Raw genomic sequence first — 20377 nt, 5'->3', positions numbered from 1 at the left:
TATATATCTAGTATAAAATATATTACTGATTGTTGTAAGGTTGTTTTTAAGCTTTATTATCATATAACATTATAAAATTTATTAGTGATTTCTTATTATTATTTATCCTTTTTAATCTTCCTTTTTTACTATTTTTACTATCATTATTATGAGACTGGCTAGTAAGATTTTTGGCTGGTTAAATTGTTAAGCTTTACTATTATATGTTAATTGAAAAGCAATATATGGTTACTGGAAATAGGCCTGCTTCCTTGCCGTAAGGCTGATGACATGATATGATCAATCATGCTGTATTGAATTGTAATATTGCCAATGTTACAGATATAATTTTTAAGTAGAATGGGATTTGAAGCCCGTGTGTATTGGAGTTTAAATGTAATCCTTTTAAATATTTTTTCTCCTTTTTGGTTATTGCTGTGTCCTCTTAAGAATATTGCATTGCTGGAAAACTGTAGCTACCGATTAGGTTGTTGGTACTGTTTATTTCATTTATAAACACAAAAATAAAATAAAAAGTATTTTTTTTTAAAAAAAAGCAGTGTGCTGCAGCTGCAAAAACGACTAATGCGATTTTAGCCTGCATATTAATGGTACCATAGTTTCCAAGTCATGGGAAGCAGTAGTTTCACTTTATTTCACACTCAACAAACCTTATCTGGAGTGCTATGTCCAGTATTGGGTGCCTCACTTTAAGAAGGATGCAGGCAAATCATAATGGATTCAGAGGAGGGCAACAAAAATAGTGAATGGAAAACAAGTTCTGTGATTAAAGGTTAAGGAAATGCATTTGTTTAGCCTGGAGAAGCCTGAGGAGAGACATGATGGGACTTTTCAAATACTTGAAGGACTGTCAGAAGAGGGCAGACTAGTTATTTGCTCCTCCAGAGAGGGCTAGATTTAATGGGCACAAGTTATAGGAGGGTAGATTTTGGTTTAACATTAGGAGAAACATGTTACCAGTAAGCACAGTTCAACAGTGGAACCAATCACCTCCAACTTCGGTGGATTCTCCCTTGTTGGATGTGTTCAACCAGAGGCTGCTGGACAGCCATCCATTGGGGATGCTCAAACTCTGAATTATCTGCATTGGACAAGGCCCCCTCCAGTTCTATGAATCCAAGTATTCCAATCCTAAACTGTTTACGGCAGTTTACGGCAAACACTTTGAACTGGGCCCAGAAAAGCCAATGAAGTTGCTGCAATAAGGGGCTAACCTATTCCGGACAACGCTACTTTTGCGTGGTTAGTATGCACGCATGTGCGTGCGAATGAAGACGATTCTCTTCCATCCTCCCTCCATTTCTCCTCCCTTCCATCAGACATCAAAAAAGACATCAAAAGCTGAATGTTTGAGTCGCAGTTATCCTATAAGAAGTACAACTCGATCCATTATGAGATTGCCCCTATTTCAATCTGTGAAATGCTGCAGGGTATGAAACGGTTGTCTGCTCCCCGAGCTCCCCTTTTAGCCCTGGTTACTCTCCCCTATCCCGACGTGCCTCTCCCAGAAACGTCGCGTGCAGACAATTCATGGCTTCCGCCACCTCGTGCTTAATCTCTCCACGATCAAACCCAGCAGGCCGCCCTGCTATCATACCGCCCCCCCCCCCATCATTACAAATCACTCGGGCCGGCCTGTGCGTGAAGCCCCCGGCGCGCTGCTCACAAACGCCCCACCCAGCCTCCCTATGACCTCATTTCTCCACCCCCAAAGCAACACGTGTTGTAGTCCAGGGCCACGGCTTGCGGCTGCGCGTGCGTAGTCGCTGGACTACAATTCCCGAGGGGCCCGCGGGCGAGGCTACGGCGCATGCGTTCATCCGGGGTAGCGGGACTGCCTTCTGTCTCCTCCTGCTGCTGATGCAAGAGCTGAGCGCGGCGGCGAGGCGCGGAGAGCGAGCGCGCCGGAGCGGCCGACGGACTTCCTGAGCGGTGCTCCAGCCGCCCGCCCCGGAGCCGGCCCCGTCCGCACTTCTGCCTTGAGGGCCGGGGGAGCCGCAGCCATGTCGGGGGACGAGGTGAGGGCATAGGCGCGCCTGGGCCTAAGGGGGAGCGAGGCCGGGGCTTGGGCTGTGGCCGCCGCCGCCGCCATGTGAGGAGCCGGGCCTCCGGCCTGCGTACGCCCAGCCCAGCCCAGCCCAGCCCAGCGACCGGCGAGGCTGGCCTGCTGCGTGCCGCCTTGGGCTCCTGGTCTGAGCGAAGGCTGCTCCGTTGCCTCCCTCACCGGAGTCGCTTTTGTAGGGAGCGGCGCTTGTTTGCCCCTTAGTGGGCAGCGAGAGGCTGCCTCGTCTAGCCCTCACACGTGAGTTAAGGGAGAGGTCGGGGCCCCTTCACGAATACCGGGGTGTCAGACCCGAGGCTGCTGCGGCGTGCACCCTCGATAGAGAGCTACGGCGTAGGGTGCCACTTCTTAAAAGCCTTGGCCTAAACATGTCAAGCGTGAAGGCGACGAACATGGAGAGCCAGGACTAAGTGTGGGTCCTAATTAAGTGTGCCCTTGATGGCGGGCCTGCGCTTACCACTGCGTAATGTGTGGGTTGGGGTGCTTTTCTGTGGCTAATCCCGGCTTCCACCCTCGTGGGGATGGCTTCTACTTGTACAGTGTGTTCACTTCGCTGTCACACCCGTGGTGCACAATCCGAACGTCCCAAAATGTGTTATGGGGAAGTTACGCTTTCATTGCATTTGTAAGAGTTATCAGGAGGCTCCCCTTGTCCCTGTGACAGCATTTACTTAGACGTAAGTTCTATCCGAGGCAAGCTGGCGGTCTCGAACCGATTTTAGGTAGTCAAAATCTTGTGTGTGCTCATGTGACTTATTAAAACTATATATGGGTTCTTTCTGATCTGGTTTGGTTGATGGGATGACTCAGTTGTAGCATTTCTTGCTATGCTAGGCTAAGGGTTCTACCCTTAAAGGCAGCCTAAAATAATGTTAAATAAATAGAATTAAAGTAGTTGTAGTGGCACTGCACAAATTGTAACCCCCAGAGGTATTAAAGTTCAGCCCCTCGAAAACCTGCAAGCACAAAATCTGGATAACTATTGTGTTAGGCTAAAATGCACTGTTTAGGAGGAGGTATTAAAACACCACTCCTGCACAGGAATGAGAGCGCACTAGATTTCTAGGCACTTGGAGTATTTTTTTCCTTGATTCTGAGTCACTTATAAGTTTTACTATCACAGTTCAAATGGTTAGGACAGCCTTCCCCAACATGATGCCCTCTGAATGCCTTGGCCTACAATTTCCAACATTCCTGACTATTGGTCATGCGGTCTGGGGCTGATGGGAGTTGAAATCCAAAGCATCTGAAGAGCACTAGGCAGTGCTGGGTTAGGAACTTTTTGGTTCAGATAATTTCTGGTATTCTATTATATTCTTAAGATGCTGAACTGCAGACCGGAAGGTCGGCAGGACAGCAGTTCGAGACCCGAGTGCTGCGTGACGGAGTGAACTCCCGTCTTCAGTCCCAGCTCCTGCCAACCTAGCAGTACGAAAGCAAGAAATTGCAAGTAGATAAATAGGTACCGCCTCGGCGGGAAAGGTAACAGCGTTCCGTGCACCTCGGTGTTCAGTCATGCCGGCCACATGACCACGGATGCGTCTTTGGACAGCGCTGGCTCTTCGGCTTAGAAACGGGGATGAGCACCGCACCCTAGAGTCGGACACGACTGGTTGGGGTCACCTTTACCTTTTTATACTACTGGTATTCTACTATACTATATCTACTATTTTTGGTATTATACTATATTCCTTAGTTTTTCTGAATACTTGAGGGACTCATCATTGGCACTGTTCTTATATTGCTAGCTCCTTGGGGTAAATATTATTTGAAAAGATTTCTAAGCTGGCTTTTAGGGGAAAACCCTCCCAAGCTGTCGTACAAAATTTAAAACAAAAAAACAATAAGAACTGTACATGTGAGCCATATACCACTGTAGGATCCTCACTGGACCCTAGACTACCACACATACAAAATCAAGAGTTTTATATGGCATTACGTTTTAAATATATTGTACAGAAAGGTATTGAACCCCATAGGGCAATATCTTTATTGGGACCAACCAAAATGTTAAAACAAGGGTTACCTAGATGCCTGTTTGTGATAGATGTACTTGGTAGAACATTGAAATCTTTGGGGAGAATATCTGTGCCTCGTATGAAATATGCACATGCAGTCCTTTCTGCACTAGGCTTGCATTTTTTCCAGTAATGTTAGAACCAATCTGTAGTATCATGGCAGATGCTAAGAGTCCCTGTTCTAGACTGTCCCTGTTCTAAGGATTGCAGTGCATGTTGGGGGAAGGAATCCAGAATTATGCCTATGTATACCAGTTGCTCAGGAACATGAGCAGGAGTTTCCACAGAGAGCTGGTTGGCCACTGTATGAACAGAATGCTGGGCTAGATGGACCCTTGATCTCATCCAGCATGGCTCTTAAGTTCAGAAGGGCATTTAACTAACGTTAGTTAGTCAAGGGTGCAATCTTATGTAGGTTTAGACAGAAAAAGTCCTACAACCCCCAGCATTCCCCAGCCAGCTGGGAGTTGTAGGACTTTTTTCCTGTCTAAACCTGCATAGGATTGTGCCCTAAGTTGAGCATGGCTCGTCTCAATGAAACTAGTATTCACAGTTGTATGTTATTGTGGAGACTGTCTTGGGATTTCAATTCACTGCCAAAGAGAATAGCATAAATATACATTGAACTAACTTTGCATATTAAATCTCCCCGAAGATTTGGTTACCTTTTGTCTTTAAATATAAATTGTATGTGTTTGTGCTTTATGGGGTGCTGTACTTCCAGGAAACTTTAGCTGGTGTCCCTGCTCCTAACAAGTCCTGTTTAACCAGCTGGCATGATGAGACTCCCTTGTATTACTAATCTCAAAAGTGCAAAACTGTAATTAAATTGTCAATGTATTATTTGGGCTAAAAGAAAAACGTGCATCACTGTAAATTTTATATTGTCTGCTTTCAGAACCTTTTGAAACCATGTGTGTTTTTTAAAAAAAAATCTGGCAAAACACTGGCATAAAGCATGTTTACTGAGAAGTAAATCCCATTCAGTTCAGTGGGACTTACTTTCAAAGTAAGTGCATAGAATTACAGCCTTGATCCACAAAATTCAATACTGCCGCTGCTGTAGTTACTGATAAAAATCTGTCAGATCTCTAGGTTGAAAGTGTTCCTTTTCAAATTAATAATTATATGTGCAAGACTTGTCACTTGATGATAGAACTTGCAGTCATCAACCCTTCCTGCTGAAACTTACCTTGAGTGTCAGATGAAGTTAGATTTTTAAAACTTCCTATGAAATCAACCTTGGGATTGTGGAATCTGTAGAGCATTTCCCTTCTTACATTTTGAGACTCCTTTCCCGATTTTATCTATATTAAGTTTCAGTTTTATCCTAATTTACTGTGTAGGTTGAGAAGAAAATCTTAATTTGAACAAACTGTTAGTTGTCTAATATGTGTAGTAGACTGCCTTAAAGCTGGAGAAGTGTCTTGTAAAAATTGTCAAGTTTCTGAAGGAAAATACTACTTTTTTCTTACAGATGATTTTTGATCCTACAATGAGCAAGAAGAAGAAGAAGAAAAAGAAGCCTTTTATGCTTGATGAAGAAGGAGGTGATGCACAAACAGAAGAAACACAGTTATCAGAAACAAAAGAAGTGGAGCCAGAACCAGCGGAAGACAAAGATACAGAAGCTGATGAAGAGGACAGCAGGAGAAAGGGTAAAATGGCGTACATCTCTTGGAAACACTGTCTTTTAAGTTTTACTTCTCAAATGAATGCTCAGATATAAAAAGGCATGGCATTTACTTCGTGGTTTTGAAGCTTTTCAAGAAAGCCCATGTGTGAAGCAGTGTAGTGGTAGATTTTGGGGGGTCCTGGATTTAGACCCTGCTCATTGGCTGGCTTTGGGCAAGGCACTGTCTTGCTCATCCTAACCCTCCGCACAGGGTTGTACTGAGCATCAAATTGGGTAACCATGTGTTTGTTGCCATGGCTTCCTGGGAGAGAGGATGTAAATATTAAATGTGATATGGCTGCAAAAAAGGCAAATGCTGTCTTGGGCTGCATTAATAGAAGCATAGCTTCCAAATCCCGGGAAGTACTAGTTCCCCTCTACACAGCACTGGTTAGGCCTCATCTGGAGTACTGTGTCCAGTTCTGGGCAGCGCACTTGAAGAAGGATGCAGACAAGCTGGAGAGGGTTCAGAGGAGGGCAACCAAGATGATCAGGGGCCTGGAAACAAAGCCCTATGAAGAGAGACTGAAAGAGCTGGGCATATTTAGCCTTGAGAAGAGAAGACTGAGGGGAGATATGATAGCGCGCTTCAAGTACTTGAAAGGTTGTCACAGAGAGGAAGGCTAGCATCTCTTCTCGATCATCCCAGAGTGCAGGACACGGAATAATGGGCTCAAGTGACAGGAAGCCAGATTCCGGCTGAACATCAGGAAAAACTTCCTGACTGTTAGAGCAATACGACAATGGAACCAATGACCTAGGGAGGTAGCGGGCTCTCCCATGCTGGAGGCATTCAAGATGAGGTTGGATAGCCATCTGTCAGGGATGCTCTGACTTCGATTCCTGCATTGAGCAGGAGGCTGGACTCGATGATCTTGTGGGCCCCTTCCAACCCTACTATTCTATGGTTCTATTCTATATCATAAATAAAACATCTACTTGGGCACCAGTCCTGTGCAGAATTACCCACACCCAAAATCAGTGGGTTTAAGCACACTTAACACATCATAGGATTGCAGCCCTAATGGCCTTATTTGCTACATCTGTTCAGGATATTGAATTGGACTGGTAAAAGGTTTTCCTTTCACCAGTCCATTTGTATGTGCCAACAGTCTGAACCTGGCTGCTATAAGCATTTTACTTTTGTAGGACGTTTTACAATTTGGCTATTAGTTTGTTCTATTTATTTCATGAGGAAACTGGTTGAACTATTTGTATTATTTTCACTTTATAATCTGGCTTTAAAAGAAAGTAAGCTTACATGTTCACTTTCTGCCTTCTGTTATGAATATTAAATTCATTGATAAACTCCAGTTTCCTTTGGAGGTCATGTCTGAAACCATGTAAGCTCTTAGATTTAAACTGGGAACCAGTTCTGATTCTCAGCTGGCATACCTTGACTTCTAGCTGTGCACATGGCACAGATGCTGTGCCATGTGCAAAAGTCAGCATAGATCAACATTTTGCACACAGCTGAAGTAGTGTAGAATACTGTCAGGTTGCTTAGATTGTATTGATGAATACATTTCAGTGTTGCAGATGTCTGTCTTCCATACTTGTAACATAATTGCTAACATTCAGACTGCTTTGTAATATATTGCCTTTTACTTTCAGATGCATCAAATGATTTAGATGACTTAACCTTCTTCAATCAAAAGAAAAAAAAGAAGAAAACAAAAAAGATATTTGATATAGACGAAGCAGAAGAAGGTATAAAGGTCAGTTGAATTAAGGTTAAATCTTGCCAGTTTTTTTGTGAGGTGGGAAATATCAATTTCAGTACTTGTCAGATGCTGCATGGTGCATTCTGAGGTTAAAATTAGAAGAAACACTCTAGCATTTCAACCTTTCTATCTTTATCAACAATAAAGCAAGGATCAATTTTAAATGTTGTATAATTGGGATGTGGCCCAGCTAAAGAACTTTGGTGACTTATGTGCTCAACTCAGTTAAATTCAAATTTTCTCATTGTCAAAACTTGTCTTTCTTTGTCATTATTGTAGGAGGTATAAGATTGTACAACTTAATAAAATAAAAGCTCCCTTTAATTGCTACACGGAAATACCATCTTTAATATTCTCTCTCATTTGCTATTATAGAACCAAAGAACCAAAAAGAGACTCCCAAAAGCTCCTAGCATGCCTGTTATTCTCAGTACCAATGACTAAAATTGGAGGTGCATACAACAAATACCAATTTATGCTCATAAGATGGGTCCTGCTTCAAGTTTCATGTCGTAAAATGTTTCATATGATTGGTATTGATGAGCGGAAATGTTTGTGTCATGTCCCATCATATTTCATGTTATATATCATATAATCTGTGATATTTAGTGGTATGCAGTGTTTCACTCCGTGAAGAGGAGAATTGTGCTTGTGCAAGGCATCCTTCCATGAGCTTCCCTCTCCTGTTCACAGTGGAAACTTTTGATTGCCTCCTTGTGGCTGTACTGCAGGAGGAGAGGGGAGTGCATAATCTTGTAAGAATGAGCCTAGTTTCCTCCAACACTCAACCTTAGTTTAGCATTACATCTGAAACAGCCCAATGGGTGATATCCAATGTCTTCACTCTGGCTGAATGCAGCCTTGCTTTTCTAGAGTAGCCTTACCCAACCTGGTGCCTTACAGGTGTGTTGGGCTACAACTTCCATCATCCCCACACATCTGGAAAGCAGGTTGGGGAAGGTTGTCCCACAGCATGCATTTAAGACTGGTGTATCCAATTTAAAAAATAAACAGTTACTGGTAGAAATGTCTCAGTACACATTCATGGGTGGTGGGGAATAACTGAAATGGAGAAATGTGGTTTTGGTCCATCATTACTATCACTTCTAACATGAGAATTTTACTTATTTTTCATAATGCATATACTTTGGGAGTGTTTTCTGCTGCCACTGCCATGAGGTTCTCTGTCTATGGTGTGACATCCAGCTAACCTATAATATGTATGTGTCTGACTAATTGGTGTGTCTATAAGCTATATCAGCCTTCTCCAACCTGGTGCCCTGCAGATGTATTGGACTACAGCTCCCATCTTCCCTCAGGTAGGACAGGGAGGGGAAGATGGGACTTGTAGTCCAGCACATCTAGAGGGGACCAAGTTGGAGAAGGCTAGACTATATAGACTCAAACCGTCACCCACTAGTAGCAACAACCCATCCTGAGAATTCTGTTGAATGGTTTGAAATAAAAGCACTCATATCAGAATGTTTTAACAAAGAAGGCATTCTTGGTGTTGCATATTTATATGTACCTACAGCACAGTTTTATGAATGTCTATGCAGTATTAAGTCCCACTGAATTCAGTGGGATTTACTTCCAAGTAAATATGATTGCAGCATTAGATACTTAACATCCTGGTTCTAGAATTCCTAGTTAAGGGTAGTTCAGTTGTCATGATAAGTGTATGTTGAATATTTTGAACTGCTAGATAATTTATTTTTACTGCCACTTATTTGTATTAATGCATGCTTTTTTGTGACCCAATCTATTTTTTAAAGGATTTGAAAATTGAGGGTGATGTGCAGGAGGCAGTAGAACCAGAAGATGATCTTGATATCATGCTTGGAAAGAAGAAGAAAAAGAAGACTGTTAAGTTTCCAGATGAGGATGACATATTGGATAAAGATGAAGGTAATTTTGAATTACTTTGTTTTTTCGCTATTGCTGAAAGTTAATTTTTAAAAGTTTGAGCAAAACATCATAATTGAAATTTATAACTAGTGTAGGGCAGAAGAAAAATATTTAAGGGAGCAATCCTATGGCTACTAGACGGCCATAGGATATGTGGGTTTCCAGGAACCGATCTTCCTTCCCCTTATGCGCTGCATTGCAGGCAGCGTGGAATGGCTCCACACTCAGAAGAGGAGTGCAGAGTGGCCAAAACGGGGCATTCTGGGGGGCATTCTGGGGTGGGGAAGGTGGAAATGCCGGTACAACACATCCTATGTATCGTCCAGCAGCCTCCTCCCCAGCTCCGCCTTCCCGCGGCCAGACAGCTGAAATTGGCTGTGAAGCCGCAAATGCTGGGCAGGAGAAGTGCGGAGGGAACGATCCCCTCTGGTCTTCTCCTGCCCTGCATTGGGTAGGTGGTTGCCTCTGAGTTCAGAGGCGGCCGCCTTTCCCCATAGGATTGCACCCTTAGTCTTGTGTTCTAAGTGCTCCACAGCAGCTTCAGCTTCCACCCCATTCAGCATCTAGTTCTGCAACCACTTTCTGTCCTTACCATCTCTTTGCTGTTTTGTGAGCCCAAGTCTGTATAACTTTCTCCCTCTCCCCATTCTTGCTTGCTCAAAATCCCAGTGGGGTGCTGTGATGGACATGGGGAGAGTCGTAGATAGGGGTGTTGGGGAAATCTGTTTAGGGGGGTGGAGTTTGACGAGTCTTCCTAGGTTCACCCCGCCCCTGAATTTATTACCAGTTCCTACTGCAGCGCCTGACTCAGTCTCCAGTGAGTCGGGCCAGTTCATGGATTTTTCTGGGCATTTTCCCACTACAGGTTCTGCAGTTTGCGCAAATCCCACCACAGTTTGCACACATTTTGCCGCAAATTTCAGAATCTGCGAAAACTGCGCAAAAAAAGTTCCCGGATTTCGAGGAAAAGCCCACAGGCTCGCAATTGCAAAGCAACTCATGCTTGCCATGAAACACCGTCAAGTCAAAAAAGGACCAGATTTCCCAGTGACAGACATCCCTCTTTGTAGGGCAACATTCTCTGTCTTGGAGTTCTATCTAACTTCTTCAGTGAGGGGAAGAGAAATAAGTTGAGAGGAAGGCTGCAGCTGTTAAAGGATTTCTGTCAGTGTAATCACTGACAATTGGTAGTAGCCATGAAATAAATACTACTATAGGAAATTCTGTTAACAATAAAGTTGATTGAATTGTCAGTCAGACAGTGGGGAAACATTTCTCCAGAGCCTGGATCAAAGGATCAAACTTAAACCAGGGATTTCATTTCATGACTATTTCAGGAAATCTTTGGGTCCTTTGGTGTGTGTTGAGAACTGTACTTGGGATCCCTAGCCTACTCTGAACTAAATCTGTTTAAAACCAAAATAGATTTAGCTTTATGATGCAGCTGTGGTCTAAGAGGTTTCATATGACTTAAAGGTGGTATAAATCAAGTTTGCCACTCTACTGGCTTCTTGCACAATTTATTTATTTATTTATTTATTTCATTTCATTTCTATACTGCCCAATAGCCGAAGCTGTCTGGGTGGTTCACAAAAATTAAAACCAAATGGCACACAATAAAACAATTTAAAATATATAGAACATTAAAACCACAATATAACAATACAACCACAATAAAACCTAGCAGCAGTGCAGGAATTTAAAATACAGATTTAAAACAGCAAAGCTAAAAGTCTAGAAAGCTAAAATGCCTGGGAAAACAAAAAGGTCTTTACCTAGTGCCGAAAGGAATACAATGTAGGCGCCAGGCGAACCTCACTAGGGAGCTCATTCCACAGCTGGGGTGCCACAGCAGAAAAAGCCCTCCTAGTAGCCCCCCCCCCACTTCCTTTGGCAGGGGCTCACGGAGAAGGGCTGCTGAGGATGGTCCAGGCAGGCACATGTGGGAGGAGGCGATCCTTCACATAACCTGGCCTCAAGCCGTTAAGGGCTTTAAATGTTAATACCAGCACTTTGAATCGGGCCCGGAAATGGACTGGCAGCCAGTGAAAAAGTACTGGCTTAATATAAGCTCGCAGGCCAGTCCCTGTTAACAATCTTGCTGCCCTATTTTGGACCAGCTGAAGTTTCTGGACTGTTTTCGGAGTAGTTCTACCACTTGTATAATATAATATACAAGTGCTAGAACTGTATCATCTTCTGGATGCTATATCCAGGATCCAAAGGAAGTGATGTGGGGAGGAATTTTTTCCCCAGAACTTTATATTTTTCTGTTCAACATTTTCCATTTCCAAAAACATGGAGTTAATTAGTTCATGAAGTTAATTAGTCATGCAGCAAATGGACACAATACCATTCAAACTGGTCAGTTTCAAAGTTGTAATTTTCTCAAATGATTATTCCTAGGAAGCACATATGTCCCACACACATGCTCTAGTTATTGTAAACAGCAGGGTAAATTAAAACCAAAAGTACATATAATCCAAACATGCTATATCTGATTCTCATGGATCTATGGCATCAGAATTTTCTGATTCACTTTTTTTCTGGGAAACCCATATTGTTTGAAGAGGCTTCAGCACATGCACCAAGCACTTTCATGGGGGAGTTGCTATGTTTCTCCTTCTAGCTTCAGCACCTCGCAGCATTCTGAATTCCACTTTGTATAATCCCTCACCTTTTAGGAACAGCTTTTCGAGGGGCACAAGGGGTACAGTAGCAAGGACTGGCTGAAAAGTCCCAGTGCACATAGACCATTGTGAGTGGTTTCTGCTGTACTACTAGTTTTATTTGCATCCTATATTTCTGAAAGAAACTTAAGCTTTTGTCATGCGCATGGTGGAAGATGGCTGGGATCTCAAGTATATTTCTTATTTTGCAGCATTGGAGGATGAAGACAGCAAAAAAGATGATGGAATCTCTTTTAGCTCTCAGTCAGGACCTGCGTGGGCAGGCTCGGAGAGGGACTACACGTATGATGAAGTAATACTTTCTATACCTCTTAACTAGTTCTGATGTCTTGTCTTTTATTTATAGCTTGGTGGGGGTGGGGATATGTTAACAAATATAGTGAGTCTAGAATTACTTTAAATATATACAATGCCTGCAACATGCTGTTGAACTTGAGCTGAAGTTGTGTGAACATAGGGAAATGTAGTCTCGTTTTGTAGAGGTTAATCATGAGGTCATGAGTTGTGCATTCACATATACTTTAATAGGAGTCCATAATACTGTCCTTTCCCAGGAAGATCATGTTCAGTGAAGCCTTGAGAAGTAATTTAGAATAGCTTTAATTCCTTCAGTGCAGGTAGCCATATTTCCTGTTAGAGGCTCTGGAAGTTCATATAAAAAGTTCAAGTATAAGATTATTTCTCTTCAAAGCAGTTTACATGCTTTTTTTTTTTTTCTTCACTTCAGCATAGTTCTGCATGAATAGTATAGGAGTTAAAAGTGTAGAGGACTAAATATAGTGGTAAACTAAAGTAACGTTCTTGTGAACAGGACCTTATCTTAGGGAAGAGAGAGAAAGAGGAGAAAGTTCTGTATTGTGCAAGAGCTAAGTCCTAATTGTTGTTATAGGTGCACTTGCTATGTCAATGTTTAATACCTGTAAAATAGAGAATGATAGCTTCTTGCAACGTCTGGTTATAAAAATGCATAGTGGGATTTGCTAAAGAGACAGTAACCAAGGGGAAATGGTGATGTAATGTCCTTGAAACCTCTTGTCTCAGTTCTTTCAGTTTTGAGCCAGTAGGCAGAGCATACACTATCTTATTTAAGTCACTGATTAAGTCAATGACACTGGGTGGTCGCTACAGATCTTTTTTGTGGGCTTTTATGACATTATGGTGTAAAAGCTTTTATGTGGGCTTTTATGGCCCTGCTTTTTCCCCCGGCTGTGCCTTTCCTAGGTTCCAAAGCAAGAAGGAGCAATTAGTGGCACCAGAAGAGTTTATCAAGTTTTTTTCCTCAGGGAAGCTCAAATAAGAGTTTATGTTCTCTGTTGGCCACATGTTCAGTGTATGGAGGGGATTACATTCGTGGCCATTGGCCCTGTCCCTAACCTGCATCTGTCCGCTTGCTGTGCCTCTGACTTCTGCACATTGGATGGAATGTGAGAGAGTGCTCTGTGTATACAGATCAGCAGCCCTGATGTAATCCCACTCCCCGATATACGTTAGATGGAATGCATGGACTGGAGCATCAGAGGGAGGCCTCTTATGTAAGAGCTAAAGCATTTCAGAGAGAAGCAAAGCACAATTTTAATATGCTGACTTGTTCTGGGATCACTGGAAAAATCTTGCTTTCCTGATAGAACCCCCTACCTCTGTTACTAATTAAGAAATATAGAAATGCAGTAGCGAGAGATGGTTCATGATTGAAGTTTATTAATATTCTTTCCCACGTTTCCAGTTGCTGAATCGTGTATTTAACATTATGCGGGAAAAAAATCCAGATATGGTAGCTGGTGAAAAAAGAAAATTTGTCATGAAACCTCCTCAAGTTGTAAGAGTAGGAACCAAGAAAACATCATTTGTCAACTTCACAGATATCTGTAAACTGTAAGTCTGGCTATATTGTGATCTGGGGCAGGAAGTGGCAAAAGGGAAGAGGGGGTACCATGGTTCTTCAGGTGTACACTGTGTTTTGTTACATGGGCTGGAGGGGGAGTAACTATTGGAACTATTCGCATGACACAACAGCCCACTGGGTTATTTAACTCACAGTGAGGCTGCAGAACATACGGGATGGGTGTGGCTATTATTTTGAATATGCAGCCTCCACTTGGGGGTTGTTGTGTCATGTGAACCCTGTGAGTGTGGATTATGTGAGGATCTGTTTTAGGGTTATGTGAGGGCTCGCTGGGTTCGCATGACACAACTCCTGAGCAGGGGTTGCATACCTAATGTGGCGCCTGCAGGCACTATGGCTTGTCGTGGGTTAAATAACCCATGACAAGCCTGAGCACATTGTCTGAACATAATCATTCAGTTGTAGTTGTAAAATATTTTAGTGGCCTACTCCAGCATGAGTGGTTCAAGGGTGAAAGATTCACAAGGTAGTCAGCTGGGAACCAGTGTTCCAGTTACGGTGAAGGGAATGTGCTGTGTGTACTCTTGTGAAATCCCCATTAATTTGGGCAAGATACATTCACAGTGAGGTTGGCCCCACAGTATCCTATACTTGAAGTCTCTTTAAGAGCACCAGAATGTAGCCACCAGAGAACACCAGTCCCTTCTGTCTGCCTGATCCAGACCTGCTTAGAATCTAGAGTTGGGCCTCTGCACTGAATGCCCAAAGGTTTTTATTTTATTTATTTAAAATATTTCTTGGCTGCCTTTCAGAGCAGAAGCCTGAAAGAAGGCGGCTTACAACAATAACATACATAAAAACAGTTAAAATATTAAAAGTGATACACATAGTGGTGCTGGCTGTCCCTGGCAGCCTTGCATTAAAAACAATCTTTATGTTTTTGAATTTTATCAAAGAGCTGCTAGCACTGCTTTGAGACTTCACTGAAAACACTGAAATACCTGTTGATATTAGATCAATTTGTCATCTTGGTTGATACTGCTGAAATCTGAGTCTTGCATTGATCTCATTGAGTGATAGTCCTCTGTGTTATAAACTTTCTTTCCTTAATTCCTTGTCCTTGATTCTGATGCCTTGGCCTCCTCAAATATCCTAAAGAGAGGTCTGTCTAAACTGTCTTTGTTGCTAGATTTATATTGAGGATAGTCAAGTTGGTGCCCCCCCAGATGTTTTGGATGACAGGTCCCATAATCCCTGGCTGAGGTTTATGGGAGTTGTAGTCTAAAACATCTGGAGGACACCAGGTTGCCTACTCCTGGTTTATATCATGGCTTCTGAACCCTCAGACGAAATACCTGGGTAATACTGCATGCCAGATACGATGATGATGATGATGTATATAAGGACACTGAACATTTAATCACCGCTTTGTGCAATTATTTTGAGGTATCTGCTTTTAGAAACAAGTGCCCTAAATTTATATATTTTGTAATGGTAACTAAGTAAATCTTTATTTTTAGATTACATCGTCAACCAAAGCATCTCTTGGCTTTTTTGCTTGCAGAATTGGGTACAAGGTAAGCACCCTAACATTTTCAATTTTTTATTTTCTCATGAATATATTTAGTCCATGGAGCATGAGGCTATAACATGTATTTGAGCGCTGGATTTGGCCTGGAAGGAAATCTGCAACACAGGGGCATAACAGTGAAGTACACCGCGGTGTTGTGCTTTCTCAGCTTACCTTGCAACGTGGGGATAATGGCACTGGAGAACTTTGCAGGGTTGTCATAAGCTACGTTTGCAGCTTAGCCTAATCTGCAATAGAAGTATAATATTTCTGGAGAACATGGCAAGGTTGCTGCAAACCACTCTTTCCCAGCCACAGCCCCGTTCAGTCTGTAGTATGGGGAGAATGAACTGCATTTGTCTTGGAATTTGCATTAACAGGGCTATCTTTAAATAACACTGACTTAGAAAGAACAGGAACTCCTATCTTGTTGGTATGTCTGCGGATTTTGGGGGTGTGGACATATTGGTGCCTGTTCACAGCAACATTAAAATCGTGGATTTCTTCATTGATTTTTGTTTTAATGGGCTCTCTGTTCCATCCCTGAGAATAAAATACCTTTTCATTGTAAAACAGGAAGTGACCTGTCCTGCCAATGAGATGGCTCTCTCTGCGTCTTTCAGATCTGTCTCTTCCTCTGTGCCATTCTGCTCATTTCTCTCAGGGAAAAGGGGCAAAGGACAACTGAGGAAGAGGCACAGAAATATAACTGCCCACCTTCCATTATCCTCTGCACTCTTTGCCTTCTCTCTCAGCTACTCTACCAGCATGTCTGCTGATCTGCTTTCCCCCTTCCTCAGTTTACTTTTTCAATGGACTTGCAAATTCTGTGGCTACTGAGCATGCTCAATCCTCATTGAGCTGTATTGGGTCCCCCCTCCCCACGTTTTTTAATTCTGTTTTTGTATTACTGCAAACCTCCGGGTTCCCCTGAGTGTACTAATACTTAGAAGGGAGCTATAAAGTTTGCAGTCTCAATACAGATGGAGATCCTCTTAGCAGTATGTTGCATATGCTATCAACATTAGGGAAACTTGCAACTTCTCTGCATTATGTGTAATTTGTGTCTTAGTTCTAAACCATAAAATTCTTCTTTCAAATCAGTGGCTCAATAGATGGTAACAACCAACTTGTAATCAAAGGAAGATTCCAGCAAAAACAGATAGAAAATGTCTTGAGAAGATATATCAGTAAGTATATTGTACAGTTGGAGGAACATGTTACTCATCTTTCAAAGAGTGTTTAGCCTTGCTTCTGCTTTGTTTAATGTAGATTTTAGTCCTGTGAGCACTTACACATGAGTAGTACATCTTGCTAGTTAGCTTACATGGAAATGTTCTGAAATACTATATTTAATCCAAATATCCTCTAAAAGTTTATTTATTTAAAATATTTATATGTCACCTTTCTGAAACCCCAAAGGTGGCCAACAGTCATAAGACACATGTATAAATCCTAAACACGTCAAAAGAGAACAAACCACAGCAGATGTACCACTATAATTATCAGCTTGCACTTTCATGGAAGTCCTCTGAAATGACCACATGTTTGCTGATTGCCAAAAGTCAAGTAGTGTTTAGAGTAGGTGGGTAATCTGAAGGGCATTCTGCAACTAGAAAGGCCATACTGTGCACCCACCTGCTATATCTTGAGGGGTGGGGTGGGGGGCACAGAAGATTGCTGATGTTAGTCTGAGTGTTTTGGTAAGTACATTTGGAAAGAGGTGGTCCTTAGATATCTTTGTCACAGACTGAACAAAATATTCATTCTACATTTCAGTTAAATTGCTTTGTACCTCTTTTTAGTTAAGGTATTTCTCAGATTATACACACGCACACACACGATACATAGTCCTCTATGTGTGTTCTGCTGTAGGCTTTTTGCTATCACACAGTAGAATAATTAGGTCAGTGCCACAGCACATGCGTTGCATGTGGAAAGTCCCGGACATCTTCAGTTAAAAAGATTGGGGAGCCTCTGAAAAGTGTTTGGAAACTTCAGCTGGTTCAGAATGCTGCAGCTAGACTACTGACCAGGGTTAGTGATAGGGCGCATGTGACTGTTGTTACAACAACTTCACTGGCTACTGGTTCATTTCTGGACATAATTCAAAGTGTTGGTTATGACCTATGACACTCTATCTGGCTTGGGACCAGTGTTTGAAAGGTCACATTCTCCCATATGGGCCTGTCTGGGTTTTAAATTCTCAGGAAGGGCTCTTTTTTCTGTCTCGCCACTATCAGACATGTTTGGGAATGCAAGAGATGGCCTTCTTGGTGGCTGCTCCCAGGCTCTAGAACTCCTATCTAAGGGAGGCTAAGCCAGCCTCATGTCAGTTGTGCTTTCATCAGCAGGCAAAGATGTTTTTATTCAGACAGGCTTCTGGCTTCTAAGCTGACTTGTTTGCTGAACTAGATTTTAACTGGTGGGTGCTGTTTATGCTGTTTTTATTGATGTGTTTTTAATTGATTTGTTTCAAGTTTTAGTTCTGTATTTGATAGCTGCATTGAACACTTTTTTTAATGGAAAGCCAGGATAAAATTTAATATAATAGCAGGTGATGGGCAAGACTTTTGCCTCAGAGCCTGGAAAGTCACTGATAGCTATGGGGTGTACGAACCCCATTTACTGTTCCGCTCCGGGGTCCACTGGGGGGGGGAGGCAATCTGTCCCTCCCCCTGGAATCCTGCCTGGCCGGTTCTGCTCCATGGCGACTTCTGTCCGCTGCTGGCCTGCAGCCGCAAATGGCATCCGGCGTAGGGGACGGCATTTGTGTCCCTGCCCTTTGCCGTGATTGGCTACGTAAATATTTACATAGCCTATCAGGGCAAAGAGCAGGGACGCAAATGACGTAGCGGACGCCATTTGTGTCCCTGCCCTTTGCCTCATAGCCTATCACGGCAAAGAGCAGGGATGCAAATGGTGTCCGCTACACCGGATGCCATTTGCGGCTGCAGCCCGGCAGCGGCTGGCTGCAGAATGAAGAGGATGGGCCTGGACCGGCTGGTGCCAGGTAGGGTCCGTCCTTACCGGGCTTCGCGGGGTGGCAGAGGGGGAGCAGTCCGTTCCGCCACGGACTCCGGGGGGCTGGATTCTAAAGAATCTGGCCTCATTGGAGTCCATGCGGATTTCTCTGCCATCCCTACTGATAGCCTATGGATTGATGGTATGAGTCAGTATAAGGCAGCTTAATATATTTAAAGATTAGTGACACAAAAGTGATAGAAGGGTTGAGTTCCAATTTCTGAACTGATATGCAGTAAGAGCAGTTCAAAGTGTTTCTTTTTCTTTGATAATTCAGAGCATGTTGACAATCCAGAGTGTTGCACTGATAAAAGATTGAGAAATACTGGAATTGTAACTTACATATGTGTACAGAGCCAAGTCTCAAGTTTCCCCCATGCAAGCTGCTTGCCAGACCAATCGCTCAGTTCACCCTGTGATACATAGGTACATATGGTGAGTGGGCTGGCAGGTACAACTTTTTGTGGAGTGCTAACTCTTTTGTATATTCCTCCTAAGACTGCATTACATACTAGAAAAATAAGCTAGGATTAAATACTGCTTATGAGATAATTAACTTTGAAACATATTTATGAGGCAGATAAGGAGGTACTCTATCATTGAAGTGCTGCTTTGGCAAAATACTTGTTCATGCTTTATACCAGTGTCACTGCTGCCTAAGAACAGGATTTGCATGCCTTGACCCAGAAACTAGCACAGCCAGTTTGTAGCTGTCTTTGAAAATTATGCTGCCCCACCAATTAAATGCTAACTAATAATTCTGCTTGGTTGAATACATGAACTTTGTTGTTAACTATCATAATTAATCTTTTGTTGCTAATATAGCATGTTTAATTGTTCCCCCAGAGGAATATGTCACCTGTCACACGTGTCGGTCACCAGACACAATCTTGCAGAAGGACACCAGATTATATTTTTTGCAGTGTGAGACCTGCCATTCGCGCTGCTCTGTCGCCAGCATCAAAACTGGTTTCCAGGCTGTCACGGGCAAGAGAGCGCAGCTCCGTGCCAAAGCTAACTAGTTGGTTGGTTGGTTGACACTGGATTTTTGCAAAGTGATCTGGGCAGAAATGGCTGGACAGGCTTACAACCTGAGTGGAGTTCCAATGTATTAAAACAAGAGTGTAAAAGCTGCTTGGCTTTGGGTTGGTCTGTGAAAATTCTTGCAAGCTGCAGATCCTCAAGCTGTTTGACATTTGCTAACTGAATATTTTACCAACTGTCAAGTGTGATGAGAGAGGAGGTGCTTTTTAATCTGTTCATAGAATTCTGTAAAATGCAAGAGAAATTAAAGTTATTATAACAGTGACTCTTTCATTTGAATTTTTCTTTTCTGTTAAACAATTGCTATGGCAACAACAATACTGTGAATACATGCGAGCATCGTAACTGGTTCCAAATCATCAGATGACTGGGCAGTATACAGTGGGGCGCAGCTGCTAACCTAAATCACGTCACGCTAGCATAAACTATTCTCCCAGGATATAGGCACAAATGGTGGTGTTGCACTAGAGTAGTTTACGCTGGTGCAATGTAACTTACATTAGCGGTTGTGTTGGTTTGATACTCCCCTTTGTTCTAAAAAGATAGTTTGTCTTGAATAAGTATATTGTAAGAGTAAAGGAAACAGTTAATGAATGAGATGGTTTACATCATAAAAATATTCTGTTATACAGATAGATTTCAGTTGAATTACTCTATCCATATTTCTAATTACTTGTACCAACCCCACAGATATTTATGCTGCCATCCAGAATTGATTAGGCTGTCGATGGTCAGCTCTCCTTCATATTTTGGGACTTCTTTTTATCATGGGTTCACTGCGGTTGTCCAATACAGTTCATTAATAAAACACATCATTTG

At 42.6% G+C, this 20377-nt stretch overlaps 1 protein-coding gene across 1 annotated transcript; it reads left to right on the top strand.

Annotated features, from left to right (window-relative positions):
* The first annotated feature begins 1856 nt into the window (after positions 1 to 1856).
* On the top strand, positions 1857 to 19820 carry EIF2S2 (eukaryotic translation initiation factor 2 subunit beta). The gene is made up of 9 exons (XM_084853858.1): positions 1857 to 2018; positions 5558 to 5738; positions 7370 to 7473; positions 9255 to 9387; positions 12269 to 12369; positions 13801 to 13949; positions 15441 to 15497; positions 16595 to 16680; positions 19361 to 19820. Exons 1-9 carry the CDS (start codon positions 2004 to 2006, stop codon positions 19534 to 19536), a joined length of 1002 nt encoding a protein of 333 aa, XP_084709984.1. The 5' UTR covers positions 1857 to 2003; the 3' UTR covers positions 19537 to 19820.
* The last annotated feature ends 557 nt before the right edge of the window (positions 19821 to 20377 follow it).

This window comes from Heloderma suspectum, chromosome 4, assembly GCF_057233095.1.
Source record: "Heloderma suspectum isolate Gila_16-S chromosome 4, 16-S_ref, whole genome shotgun sequence".
NCBI lineage: Eukaryota > Metazoa > Chordata > Lepidosauria > Squamata > Helodermatidae > Heloderma > Heloderma suspectum.
The sequence above is the reverse complement of the archived record's forward strand: the minus strand, read 5'-3'. Positions and strand labels throughout refer to the sequence as shown.